Raw genomic sequence first — 13,827 nt, 5'->3', positions numbered from 1 at the left:
ATCTCATTTTACTACACCTCTAGACTTTCAGATTTTGCAATAACACAATCAGTCACTGAATTAATTGCATTTTCCCACGACTCTTTCAAACTTGGTCATGGCACCAGCCATCAAATGTTACGGAGCGATATAAAATACGATCGTAAATCCCTTCTTAAATCAGTTTTACGGTATGTTCCGGGGTTTATTATATTTACATTATGGTAGCACGTTCAGACTTTTTTGATAGCCGATAAAGAAGGATATTTTCTTACCACAGCTGGTAAAAACCTGTCAGCATTTGACCTACTTGGACAAAAAAAGTGTGTTTTGTTTGTGCTGGGGTTTCGAGGTCTTTGTTAACAAAATAATTCTGACCGGACCACATTGTTATTGTTGCTACACGGTAAATACTTCACCTCGTGGTTTTTTATGCTTACGGGCTCTTCAGTTTTAATCGAATGGATCTGGATATTAACCCATTTATGCCTAGCGTCTAGAAAAAAGGCCTTGGCAAACAGCGTAGACCCAGATGGGACGCCGCATGATGCGGCGTCTAATCTGAGTCTGCGCTGTTTGCTTAAAATAATTTATGTAAGAAATAATAAATATACTAAACATCCCTAATTTTGGAAATAAATTGATCCAATTTGGAAGGATGGGAGAGTCCACTAGGCATAAATGGATTAAAATACACGTCTACATCCAACTAGTCCAAATTTTTGACGCTCTTAAATATTAAGCTACTTTTTATATGGGTAATATTTGGAGCAATTTAGCCCATATAAAAAGTATCTCTAAATTCTTCGCGCGTCTTATAAATGAGACTAACAGACAACAAGAGCCGGTGAAACGATATTGACAATGAGTAGGAAACGAACATAGCACTTTTAGACAACAAGATTTTAGTTTGTTTCGATTATTCAACGAATTGAACAGAATTTTAAATATAAGGATAGGGTCCATGTGTATTTCTTACAAACAGTAAACATACAAACACGCATTTTGGAAACACCATTTATTCACTTCAGGACTGTTAAATTGTCTTAAATAGTTTTCAAAATCGTAAGAGATAATACCTTTCTTTTCAGTCCATAATGGAACTTCTTCCGAATTAATCTAACGGTATTCCAGATTAACCGGTATCTAACAAGATTACATTAGCAACATATTCTGCCATGTAGCTGCTTTACGTCACGTGTGTGTTTGGCTGACTGTAATCATAACAACCAACCATTGAGGATGAAAACATATGCCATTTTGCCACCCATGTTCCTATAAAAACTATTTACGAAAATTAAACAACAAACACAATCGATATTGGAGCATTAACCCATTTATGCCCAGTGTCTAGAGAAAGGCCTTGGCAAACAGCGTAGACCCAGATGAGACGCCGCATGATGCGTCTCATCAGGGTCTGCGCTGTTTGCTTAAAGGAATTTCTGTAAGAAATATTCTAAATATAGAAATATATATACTGGACACCCCAAATTTTGGAAATAAATTGATCCAATTTAGAAGGATGGGAGAGTCCTCTAGGCATAAATGGGTTAAACATGTAACCATATGTCGCACTATTGTCTTGAGTCCCTTTATTAAGAACTTGGACATCATCAATAGCATTATATATAGTAATCGTGCGTAGAAAGCATGCCAGTAATAGTATATCCAAGAGAAACACGAACATTCTGAAATCTCAATAATACCTTACAAGAAGGTACAATTACTGAGTTTCAGTGCAATCACCATGTGGTTGGCTTAACGACCATGTTTAATACTTGAATAATGCCTCTTTACGAACCACGTCGTTAACCTGTGCCCAGCTGCGACATAATACCAACATAGCATACACTGCCGCGAACATGAGGATGTGGGAAGTGATTAGAATACATGTATAATTATATTCTTCAACTTCTCTGCGATACTCGGCGATTTAAGGTGCACGTATTTACATATAATATAAATGTCGTACCAGCCATTATGTGTACATTTATTACAGGAAATGTCAAAAATGTACGTGTTGCTATGTATTATATGGTTACACTGTCGTAGAAGTATACAATATATACATTTGCAAACTGCGGTGAAAAAAACACGATTGGAAGCCAACAAACACATGATACAAAACGCTTCAAAGCCTTTGTGCATATACAAACAAGTAAACAGGACAAATAAACAGAGATCTTAAATTATTAATTACCGCGTTGTCCAGAATAAATCCAGCGCCATTATGTTCAATCGTTTGGTATTTAAAACCAGTTTTTTTTTTGTATTGTTCATTAGATTTTTTTATTTCCGTCATTTTACGGTGGTCAGTTTACCAACTCGCACTTGCCTGATAGTGCTGGTTAAAGAATACTAAGTGCACTTATACAAGTCAGTAACTGCACTTGAAAATGGATGCGTTAGTTGGGACAAAGAAGGCATGGAAATGAATATACGGACGTGCACATGTAACTGATTGTCGTTTATTGACAATTCAAATATATTAATTAAAGACATAACAAAGACCAAAATCATCATGGACTTGACGTATATCGGTATGTTATATTCAGAATGGGAGTGTAAGGTATGTGATTACAAAAAACTGTTAAAATTTTAGAAGACAAAGACGAAAATCTATCACTTTTATCCTAAATCAAAGCAAACGAGGCTTAAAGGGGCCTTTTCACGTTTTGGTAATTGACAACATTAAAAAAGTTGTTTCAGATTCGCAAATTTTCGTTTTAGTTATGACATTTGTGAGGAAAAATAAATACTGAACATTTACCATGCTCTAAAATATCCATTATTTGCATCTTTTGACGGTTTGAAAACCTGAAAATTATAAAGCGTTGCAACGCGAAACGATTTAATAATTTGGAAAGTTCTGTTGCTGTCGTTATACGTTGTGAAACTACGAGGATTGCTTATATAAAGTATAAACATACATCTCTAATAAACATGAGCACGGATGGCCGAGTGGTCTAAGTGGAAGTTTTTTTAACTCCATGACCCCAGGTGTCATTGGTTCGAGCCCAGTTGAGGATCTTTTTTTTCAATCGTATTCGTGTTTGTTTACTGGAGATATTTAGGTCCAATGTTTAAATATATCAATATAAAGCATTTTATGACAAACTTCAATACATGCCAAAATCTGTGAAAAGGCCCCTTTAATGCGTTACAGATGTGAACCGAAACTGAGCCGCGCTCAAGGAAAACAGGGCTTAATGCACATGCGTTTAGTGTCGTCACAGATTAGCATGTGCGGTCCACACAGGCTAATCATGGACGATACTTTCCGATTCTGGTATATTTTGGTTAAAGGAAGTCTCATTTTGGCGGTGATTCAGTTTAGGGCGCGTTTCGCCTATGGTAAGCATGTGCAGACGACGACACTATTCGTCTATGCATTGAACCCCGTTTCACTGAGCGTATCTCATAGTCATTACTTACATCGTCGATTAAAACTCCCCAGGGACTGTTCGAGTTACACTAACTAGCGATGAATACCAGTAAAAGATAATACGATCTAATATTAAAAAAGCAACCAATCGCCACCATATTCAGTTAATTGTTGGAATGATGCAGTTCTTTTATCAATAAAATATCACTTGGTCGCCAATCGCGGGAGTTTTAACAAGTTGTACACATTGTTCACTGACAAGTGTGTAATGCATGTCAGTAAATAATAACGTATACTAAAAGCTGTATGAAATTAAAGCGATGAAGTATATGAGATCATCGTAATACAAAATGAAACCTTAAACCGGGCGTCGTAATCGATCGAGTTTGGTCTGTCGATGACCTGCGCTTTCTCTACTGTTTATGAACGAAACGAAATGAAATTACGATACCGAAGTGTATACATGCCATCTAGAAAGCTCGCTGTAGTCCTATTCTGTGCCGAAGGCCTCGCGACATTAATTGTATGGTTAAAGGGCTTCGCGACATTTATGTAATTGGTTGAAAAATGAATTATTGATGTTGAAGGTACAGAGTTGTCGATGCTTTGTATAAACAGTCACGATTGTTACTCTGAATAGTGTTTCCTGTTATAAATACGCAGACTGTGTTGTTAATTATGCCACAAGTGGTACAAAAAATGCATTTTATCAAGAATCATACCATCACCTCTTTTAAACTTAAGTACATGTATTACATTTTGCACAAACTTTTTGACTTTTCTGTATGTTGAATATTGTCTTTTACGAACAGTTTCTGGATATTTTCATCAAACCAGCCTTATATGCCACCCATGACCTTAAAAGTGGTGATATTATAACAGTCAATGTATATTGTATATCCACTAAGAAATTAAAAAAATATCGTCCCACTATACGGACAGAAGGGCATGCATGCATGAACTATCAAAAAGGCCCAAAATGACATATTAAAAGAGAAGATCCGGTCTCGTGCTACCAATGTCAGGGCACACATGCTGCAGATAGTTATCTACCCAGAGTGTTACAAAGCCAGTATAGATACATCTATACCAGTGAGAGACATACCTTGTAGGCATCAGGAATGTTGACCACCTCCCCCGTCTTCGCAACGTACCCGATGATACCCGTGCCCCAGGGTACGCGGATTTCCTCTTTCCCGTGCGACAGCTCCTCAAGGGATGCATGTCCGTTCACATCAAACAGTTTAGCGACGAGAAACCTCTCGTTGGTTCCTTTCCCTTGCACGAGAAAAAGCGAGCAACGGTCCGCGTTCAGTAACGTGCAGCAGTTGTTGAGAATCTTGTAGCATAGACTCTTAACATCCAAATCGTTACAGATATCCATCACTAGTTCGTACATTAGCTCCTTTTCGTCCAAGTCCTTCAGCTCGGTGCGAGATTTGCTGAACAAGCGAATCTGTGAGGGCGACTGCGCCGACGTCGGCGAGGGGCTCAGGAAGGTTTGAACCCCTTCAACCGTGCTCAGCATAGGGTTAAGGATTCCGCCCTTTTCGAACTCCTGCGCCGATATCTTGCGGACGGGCGTGTTGGCGCCGGAGTTGTTCCGCGAGTTGTTCTTTGAGCCATTCGAGGAGTTCCCGTCGGGATGGGTCAGGCCGGCTGCCGTGTGCTTAATGGCGTGCGCGATCAGCCACCCGTCAATCATACTCCGCTTCGCCTTTCGAGCGAAGTAGTCGTGCACAAAGTCCGGATGGTCGTCGAGCCATTTTTCAGTCCTGTCATACTCCTCGCGCTTGGCGGGCGACAGTGGGTCCATTTCCGGTGCCGACGCGGTCTCCGCCATGCCGACATTAGCCCCTTTGCTCTGCGAGCGTTTGAAGAGCAATCGAGGGCGATACGGTCTCCTTTGCCGTCCCTGGTAGTGTGTAGACTCCAGTTTTGCGATGGACACCGTTTAACCGCGGCCCGCGGTTTGATAGTGTATTTGTAAAGGCAATTAACCGAAACAGAGCAAACAAAATCGATTTTGAAATACCTGTAAACTGGACGTACAATAGCGCAGTACACTTATGAGCATTGTTATATCCGATATACTCTCGCAATACCCTTATTGTTGTCCTGTATTGTTGTCACGCGATTTAACAATTTAAATCCGCATTACTCCAAGGTTACCTTTACGTGACGCAAGCACTCGCACAACACTATGTAAACTACAATACCGAATACATAAAACATGTTAATCCATCGACTTCCAATATATTAAGTTTCGCTTCTAATATATCCAAGTTCAAATAAGCCCATGTGTTATTTGTATTAAACGCACGCACGCGTTCTACATTATAGATAATCAACTTCCGCGAGCAATTTAAACGCTGAACGAATTACGACAGAGAAAAAAAATCTGGCACAACCCATAAAACAATGTATGCTTTACGTTTAAGGCGCTTTCGTTTCGTGCGCGCGTGTGATGATAAATAATGTAAAACCTCGCGATTAAAGGCGGTCACTGGTCCGTTTAGAAGGCAAACCCGAGCTCTGTACACATGTCTACTACGTCATCCGCGATGTGAGCGATTTAAATAGTGTAAACATTAAGCCCGTTCCATCACCAAGCGAGTCCAATAACGCATCTATTCCTCGTGGATCGCGATATATCACACTCGATGTTGAGCTGAGATGGAGAGACAATGCATAATGCAGATAAAGCCCCATTAGCCGGTGGTATATGCTACTGACGTTGTGTGGTATTTCCGAGATTTCAAGCCTGTAAGAAGCGGTAGGCGCTTACTGTTGTAGCGTCCCTCGTACGAAACCCGCGTTTTGATTGATGAGACGTGTCCTGGAAAAGGAAGTGTATAAAAATATATAAACGTATGAATGTTACAATGAAATAACTAAAATGGCGGATGTCTTTTCTAGTACACGTGGTAACATACGGGGTCCATAGTCAACTGTTTCATAAGGTTTATTTGTCGGATCCTCAAATAATGCAGCAACTGGCATTGAAGGACTATAAACTGAGAAACAGCATTATGCACATCCGTAATATCATTTTACACACAACTGTAATAAGCATGATCTCGTAGTATGCACGACATTTATATCGTTTTACACACAACTATACTGCAATTAGCATGATTTCGTTTGTCACATATCTATTATGAAGAATGTGAAATTGACACTTAATTGTGAAAATACATTATTCTTTGGGATCCCAGAATATTTCACTTTCACGTTCGCATTAGTAGCTTTTCCCTCTTGTTTGCAGTACTGAACACTAGATGAATACTTAATATCTTAGTTTCTGGTCGTCAAACGTAGTGTTGATATTAAAGTAATCATATTGCGTTTTACTTTTTCACTCTATGTTTAAAGGGATCTTTTCACAGTTTGGTAAATTGACAAAATTGAATAAAGTTGTTTTAGATTCGCAAATTTTCGTTTTAGTTATGATATTTGTGAGGATCAGTATTACTGAACATTTACCATAGTCCAATATAGCCATTATATGTATCTTTTGACGATTTGAAAACCTAAAAATTATAAAGCGTTGCAACGCGAAACGGTTGAATAATTTGGAGTGTTCTGTTGTTGTCGTTTAAATTTACGAAACTACGAAGATTGCTTATAGAAGGTATAAAATACTTTATGTGTAATTCTGGCGGAATAGCCGAGAGGGCTAATGCGTGTTTACTTCAGACTAACTCCTGGACTCCGGTGGTCACTGGTTCAAGCCCTGGTACCGGCTACTTTTTTTTTCCTTTTTTTTATTTTTTTTTCTCGATTTTTTACTGGAGCTTTTAAGATCCAATGTTTACATTTATCAATATAAAGCATTTAATGACAAACTTCAAAATATGCCAAAATCTGTGAAAAGGCCCCTTTAAATCCTCCCACCTTTTTGGTGTTTTTTCCGCTTTTCACTGGATATTTGTTTAGGAAAGACTACTATTAAAATGAAAATTACATAAAAGCGTCCATGTGAACTGCCAACTGCACATGCTAATCTGTGATGGCACTTTACGCAGATGTATTAAGCCCAGTTTTTCCAGAACGACGCTCACTAGTGTATATGAAAAGAGCGGTGTTGTATGCATTGCAAAGTATTGAATTGACATTCGGTCACTTGCCGTTAAGGGGCCTTTTCACGTTTTGGCAAATTGACCAAACAAATTAAAAAATGTTCATAATCGCAAATGTTCGTTGTAGTTATGATATTTGTGAGTAAAAACAGTAATACTGAACGTTTACCATGCTCTAGAATATCCATTATTAGCATTGTTCGACGATTTAAAAACCTGAAAATTATAAAGCGTTGCAACGCGAAATGATTTAATAATTTGGAGAGTTTTCTTGCTGACCTTAAATTGTGTGACACTACAGGGATAGCTTATATAACGTATAAAATACAACAGTCATGTGTGAGAACTGATGGCCGAGTTGTGTGAGCGATAGGCTTTTAATCCAGGGGTCAGTGGTTCGAGCCCAGTTGAGAGTTACTTTTTTTTACTTTCTTTAATTTTATTCTTGTTTTTTTTTTCTAGAGCTTTTTACATCCAATGTTAACAATTATCAATATAAAGCTCTTAATGACAAACTTTCAATACATGCAAACATCTGTGAAAAGGCCCCTTTAAGAAAATTAATCCTTTGACTGAGTTTTATTGTTTCTGTATATTTTACTCTCTGAACGGAAATACGTGTACATTGTCAAGCAAATCTCGTATATCTAATCGGGTAGTGTACATTTTACAAATTGAACTAGACTTGACAGTTCGTCACATTAGAGATATGAGCCTTGTTCTGAGAAAACTGGGCTTAATGCATGTGCGTAAAGTGTCATCCCAGATTAGCCTGTGCAGTCCGCACAGGCTAATCAGGGACGACACTTTCCGCCTAAACTTGATTTTCGGTAAGGAGGGACTTCCTTGAAACTAAAAATACCATAAAAAAGGACGAAAGGGTCGTGCCAGATTAACATAGCACGGCCCATATAGTGTTTTATGGTGTCAGACTACAGCGCTATCAATCAGTGTAATTATATCAAGAATGGAGTTAACTGTAACGTATGTGCATACCATCAAACAAAGCGCTGACATGTGAACATGATTAATTACAGATTCGAAAACATGTGTTAACTGATTTGGAATAAACAAAAAAAAAACTTTCACTTGTTATGTATCTCAATAATTTTGAGATATTTTCTTAATAATTTAACTTGACAGCTCATTAGAAAAATACTATTTATGTGTTCGTTTCCACTTTCATCTCCAAGACAGATATAGAGAAGGTCGGCTAGATTTTATTTTCGTTAACAAAATCCACATACGCACGATATTCCCCACTTTAATAAAGATATTAAATGTCATAAATCTTCCAAATAATTAGTCGTCAATCTCTCTTTATAAAACAAACAATATTTCAAACACGATCAAATGTTGCATAAAAAAAATAAAACCATCAACTTGAAGTACAGGTTCGGCACAAAAGATAAGGCTATGTCGTTTTAGTGAAAACCAATAATTTGAACTCAATTAACTAGAAAAAAAACATTGACCTGTTTATATAGGTAAATTGTCCGAGGATTTTAAGACAATCAATTTTTATATGAAACAATTTGCTACCAATAACAATGAAACTAAATGTTGTTCCACACAATACTTGATTGACCAGTTAGTATCTATACTGATACCTTTGTTCTGAAAGCAATTATTTTCAATCAAACAGTCAATATGATTGTTCTCTCGGTTGATTTAATTGAATTCCTAGGGTTAAACATTCGACATGCCAATTGCAATTGTCATGATTATTTAAGTCAGGGATTAGAGAAGAGATTGCATGTATGTGTGCCATGCAATGAGCTGTTGTTGTAAATGAAAGTAAAATCAACAGTTAAACAAAACATTTCATTAGTCCGTGACACGCAAATTATACGGGTTTTGGAAATGAATATAAACGTCAAGGTTTAAAACAAAACACTGCATTTGTGAGTAGCTAGCAAAATTAACGATTGTTGAAAATGAAATGAGGGTCTGTGATTTACAAACAAACGATATTATGTGTCAGTGGCAGGCAAACTGTCAATACATAAACATATCTGAATGATTTAGTGGAATAATTTAATCATACATCTGCGCACGGTTTGCTTCGAGATAGTTGTTGTGCGTAAGCAACATAAATACTGTTCTGGTTGAGGCTTTATCGTTGTATGCATGGTTTATTTTGAAGATATGATGTATTTCGTGAATAATTTAAGGTGTATGTTTCTGGTATAATTATTGGCAAAGCTAACAAAAATGAGTTTTTTTTTTAACTCTGATTTCTTTAAACAAAGACTTGAGCTTGACTTGAGAACGTGAAACACATCAATTTCCATTATCAGACAGGTTAAAGACATATTTTGTTGATCGAGTCAGTTCCCTTGATTTTGCAATAACTAATTGTCATCTATCTTCCTTGGTTATAGCGAAGGAATAAGTTCATAATGCAATATTTGATGGTGCCAACTCCATACGGTATACAGTGGAATAATTTTTCCAATTTTAGAGAGTATATATGAAGGCCCGTAGCCAGGGTTTTGAGAAAGGGAATGCGAATTTTCCCATTAACGATTGTTATTGAGCAACGAAGTGGCGAAGGGGGTAGGTGCGGAAAGGAGGGCCCCTCCTGCAATCGTGGGGTTTGGAGGTCTTCTCCTAAGAAAAATTTGAAAATGAAACGTAAAGTCCTGCGTTCTGGTGCCTTTTTATCTGTATTTAGAGACTGAAGTTATAGAGCAATTTTATATGAAATTTCACTTTAATTGACCATAATCATGCAGTGACTAATCGAAATGAATATTATAGAACATACATGTATTCTCCACTGCCGTTTTTCAATTAATGCCTTTTTCGATCAGTCACGGAAATAATATTTTATACGGTGTTTTACCCGACACTAGTATGTGCGCACACACTTTATTTACATATGCAACAACAAATTACAAATTAGTTATCTTTTTCTAAACCAATTTCAGAAACATATAACAAATAAGGCTTCACAAAGGTACTATAACCACAAACTACTGGCCCTATGGTCTCAAAGTCCTTAACAATGTTTACCAGGGCGTTGAAGAAAAAAGATGGACGTATTTGCCCATTATGATTTAGATCCGTCATATTTAATGAACATTAAACGTTAACGTCCACCTGATCATAAATTTTTTACGTTTTAAATTCATAATAACAACTGTTTAAGAGTAGGACATATTTCCTAGTGTCAAGTTTGACATAATTAAAACATTGTAGAAAGTTCTGGATGTGGAGCAGAACTGATGCCATTAAGTGTTGGTAAACTACACAAAAAAGCTACATTGCATTGTAACAATTATTTGTTTTCTTGCCATACCTCAAAAAAGAGAATCCTGTCTTGAGCATAGCTGATATTATTTTGCTGTAAAATCCTTTAGGTAATCCGAAAATGGTTGTACGGGGATATAACAAAATGACAACGCAGTCTTTCGAAAATGCTGTGCACAATGTGTTTTTGTTATAAATTGTGGTATAATGCAAAACTATTAACCAGCGACTTATTATTCTTCGGCAATAGTCGACAGGGCGTCCTTTGATTTCAGTCATTTTCGGAAGCTGGCATAATATTCCGTTAATAATCATCTAAAATGTGCTTTCTTTTTATAAGATTATTTATTTAAGTTATTCAAAATGTTTTTTCCAGCCATTTAGATGTTTGTCGAAAAAGGGTATTGGACTGGGATTTCAACCCAAAATTAGTAGGCTTCATCATTACGTTATGATATCTTTTACAGTTTTTTTCTCGTCAAAAATGTTGGGTGCGAATTTCGATTCTAAAAAAATGTTATGTATGGGTCCGAAAGTGTTTGGTACGAATGGAATATATACTTTTCTGCAGGCTTTGTACGAATGATTGTGTGTTGAATTTAACACTTAATCCACATCTGCCATTACTTGTATTACTTGTATATATATTTTTTTTTCAAACGAATATATTATATATTATTTGCACTAACACCATGTTCTCAATTTAACACTTAATCCACATCTGCCATTACTTGTATTACTTGTATATATAAAATGTATATGTGTATAGGCTAAGAGCTTGTATAAGCTTTATCGCTGAAATAAATGTTGTTGTTGTTTGTTGTTGTTGTTGTATTTACGGTACGCTCGGCACGGACCGCGCTTTATTATAAATTTTCGTGTTTATACGATATATATTTCCACGAAGAGTCGCCTTTTAAAGGTCAATAAGTCCAAAGGGACTTTAAGCTAAATAATTTATTGATATTAGAACTTGCCGTATGCAAATGCAACTCGTTACGATTAGCATTTCTGGAGTACAATAGAAGTATCAGACAGACCTTTATTTGGTCGTAATGTCCTCGTAAACAGATTCGATTCCGCTTGAGGATCAACTAGACATCTGGAAATTGAACGTATGACGTCAGAGATCTGATGGTGACTTGAATTAGAAATATGTATCATGTTAGGTCTGGGTCAATAGCAGTAAATGTTCTTCTTTCAACAACATTGATGTGGTAAACGCAGCTTTTAATGTGCATAAATCACCAAATCGATGTAAATATTTCGTCATAGTCAAGTCGCATCCGTTCTTAAGAGAGGCTGGGACTACTTCCTAGTAAACTGTTTAAAATAGTATTTAACAATTTTCAATTGAAAACTTTCGAGTCCCCGAGTAGAATGTTTACTGGCGGTTATATAAAGATCAGTCGAGTCCCCGATAGGAATGTTTACTGGTGGTTATATAAAGATCAGTCGAGTCCCCGAGTAGAATGTTTACTGGTAGTTATATAAAGATCAGTAGTGTGCTGTCTTAGAAGGATTCGAACTCACATCCTCAAATTGGAAAGGCGGAAGCAATGTCCACCTCGATATTGTGAATTCAGTCTGTTCGAAACACGATACACATTGTGAGTCTGTTTGAAATATGATGCAATCGTTTTCTTTAAATGTGTTAGATGCACAATAGACTGCGAATCGAATCTGCTTGTTATAAAATACACATTATGACTTGAATATGCTTTTATTTTATACTTACATCGACTTGAAACTTTTCGCCACATGATATCCACATTTATTTGCTATATGATAATATCAGCGACTTCATTTGCTTCGTGACACTCACTGTGACTTAAACGCGTTTGTTATGTCATATTCATTGTAACTTGAAAATTTTTGCTTTGTGATACTCACTGCGACTCGAATCCGTTTGGTTTGTGATACTCTTGGTGATTTGGATCTGTTTGCTATGTGATAATCTGTATGATTTAAATCTGTTCGCTTTGTGATACTCTGTATGTTTTGAATCTATTTGCTATGTGATACTATTGTTGATTTGAATATGTTTGCTATGTGAAACTCTGTATGATTTGAATCTATTTGCTGTATGATACTCGATGATCTGTATGATATGAATCTGTTTGCTTTTTTATACTCTGTATGATTAGAATCTATTTGCTTTGCGATAGTCTTGGTGATTTGAATCTGTTTGCTTTGTGATACTCTGTATGATTTGAATCTATTTGCTATGTGATACTCTTGGTGATTTAAATACGTTTGCTATGTGATAATCTGTATGATTGATACTCTGTATGATTTGAATCTGTTTGCTATGTGATACTCTATATCATTTGAATCTATTTGCTGTATGATATTCTTGGTGATTTGAATATGTTTGATATGTGATACTCTGTATGATTTGAATCTATTTGCTGTATGATATTTTGCATGATTTGAATCTGTTTGCTCTGTGATACTCTACATCATATGAATCTACTTGCTGTATGATACTCTTGGTGATTTGAATATGTGTGCTATGTGATACTCTGTATGATTTGAATCTATTTGCTGTATGATACTCCTGGTGATTGAATCTGATTGCTATGTGATACTCTGTATGATTTAAAGCTATTTTCTGTATGATACTCTTAGTGATTTGAATCCGTTTGCTATGTGATACTCTGTATGATTTGAATCTATTTGCTGTATGATACTTCTGGTGATATGAATCTCTTTGCTATGTGATACTCTGTATGATTTAAATCTATTTGCTGTATGATACTCTGAATGATTTAAATCTATTTGCTGTATGATACTCTTGGTGATTTGAATCCGTTTGCTATGCGATACTCTGTATTATTTGAATCTTTTTGCTGTATGATACCCCTGGTGATTGAATATGATTGCTATGTGATACTATGTATGATTTAAATCTATTTGCTGTATGATACTCTGTATGATTTGAATCTGTTTGCTATGTGATACTCTGTATGATTTGAATCTATTTGCTGTATGATACTTCTGGTAATTTGAATCTGTTTGCTTTGTGATACTCTGTATCATTTGGATCTATTTGCTGTATGAAACTCTTGATGATTTGAATATGTTTGCTGTATGATACTCTGTATGATTTGAATCTGTTTGCTT

At 36.4% G+C, this 13,827-nt stretch overlaps 1 protein-coding gene across 2 annotated transcripts in view; it reads right to left on the bottom strand.

Annotated features, from left to right (window-relative positions):
* The window catches only part of LOC127868839 (dual 3',5'-cyclic-AMP and -GMP phosphodiesterase 11-like), a 97,700-nt gene that overhangs the window by 70,943 nt on the left and 12,930 nt on the right, over positions 1–13,827 (bottom strand). For both annotated transcript variants that reach the window (XM_052410924.1, XM_052410925.1), the window contains exon 2: positions 4,470–6,203. In XM_052410924.1, coding sequence (XP_052266884.1) covers positions 4,470–5,207 — 738 coding nt within the window. In that variant the 5' untranslated portion in view covers positions 5,208–6,203. The remainder of the gene's footprint in view (positions 1–4,469; positions 6,204–13,827) is intronic.

Source organism: Dreissena polymorpha, chromosome 2 (genome assembly GCF_020536995.1).
Source record: "Dreissena polymorpha isolate Duluth1 chromosome 2, UMN_Dpol_1.0, whole genome shotgun sequence".
Taxonomy (NCBI): domain Eukaryota; kingdom Metazoa; phylum Mollusca; class Bivalvia; order Myida; family Dreissenidae; genus Dreissena; species Dreissena polymorpha.
The sequence above is the reverse complement of the archived record's forward strand: the minus strand, read 5'-3'. Positions and strand labels throughout refer to the sequence as shown.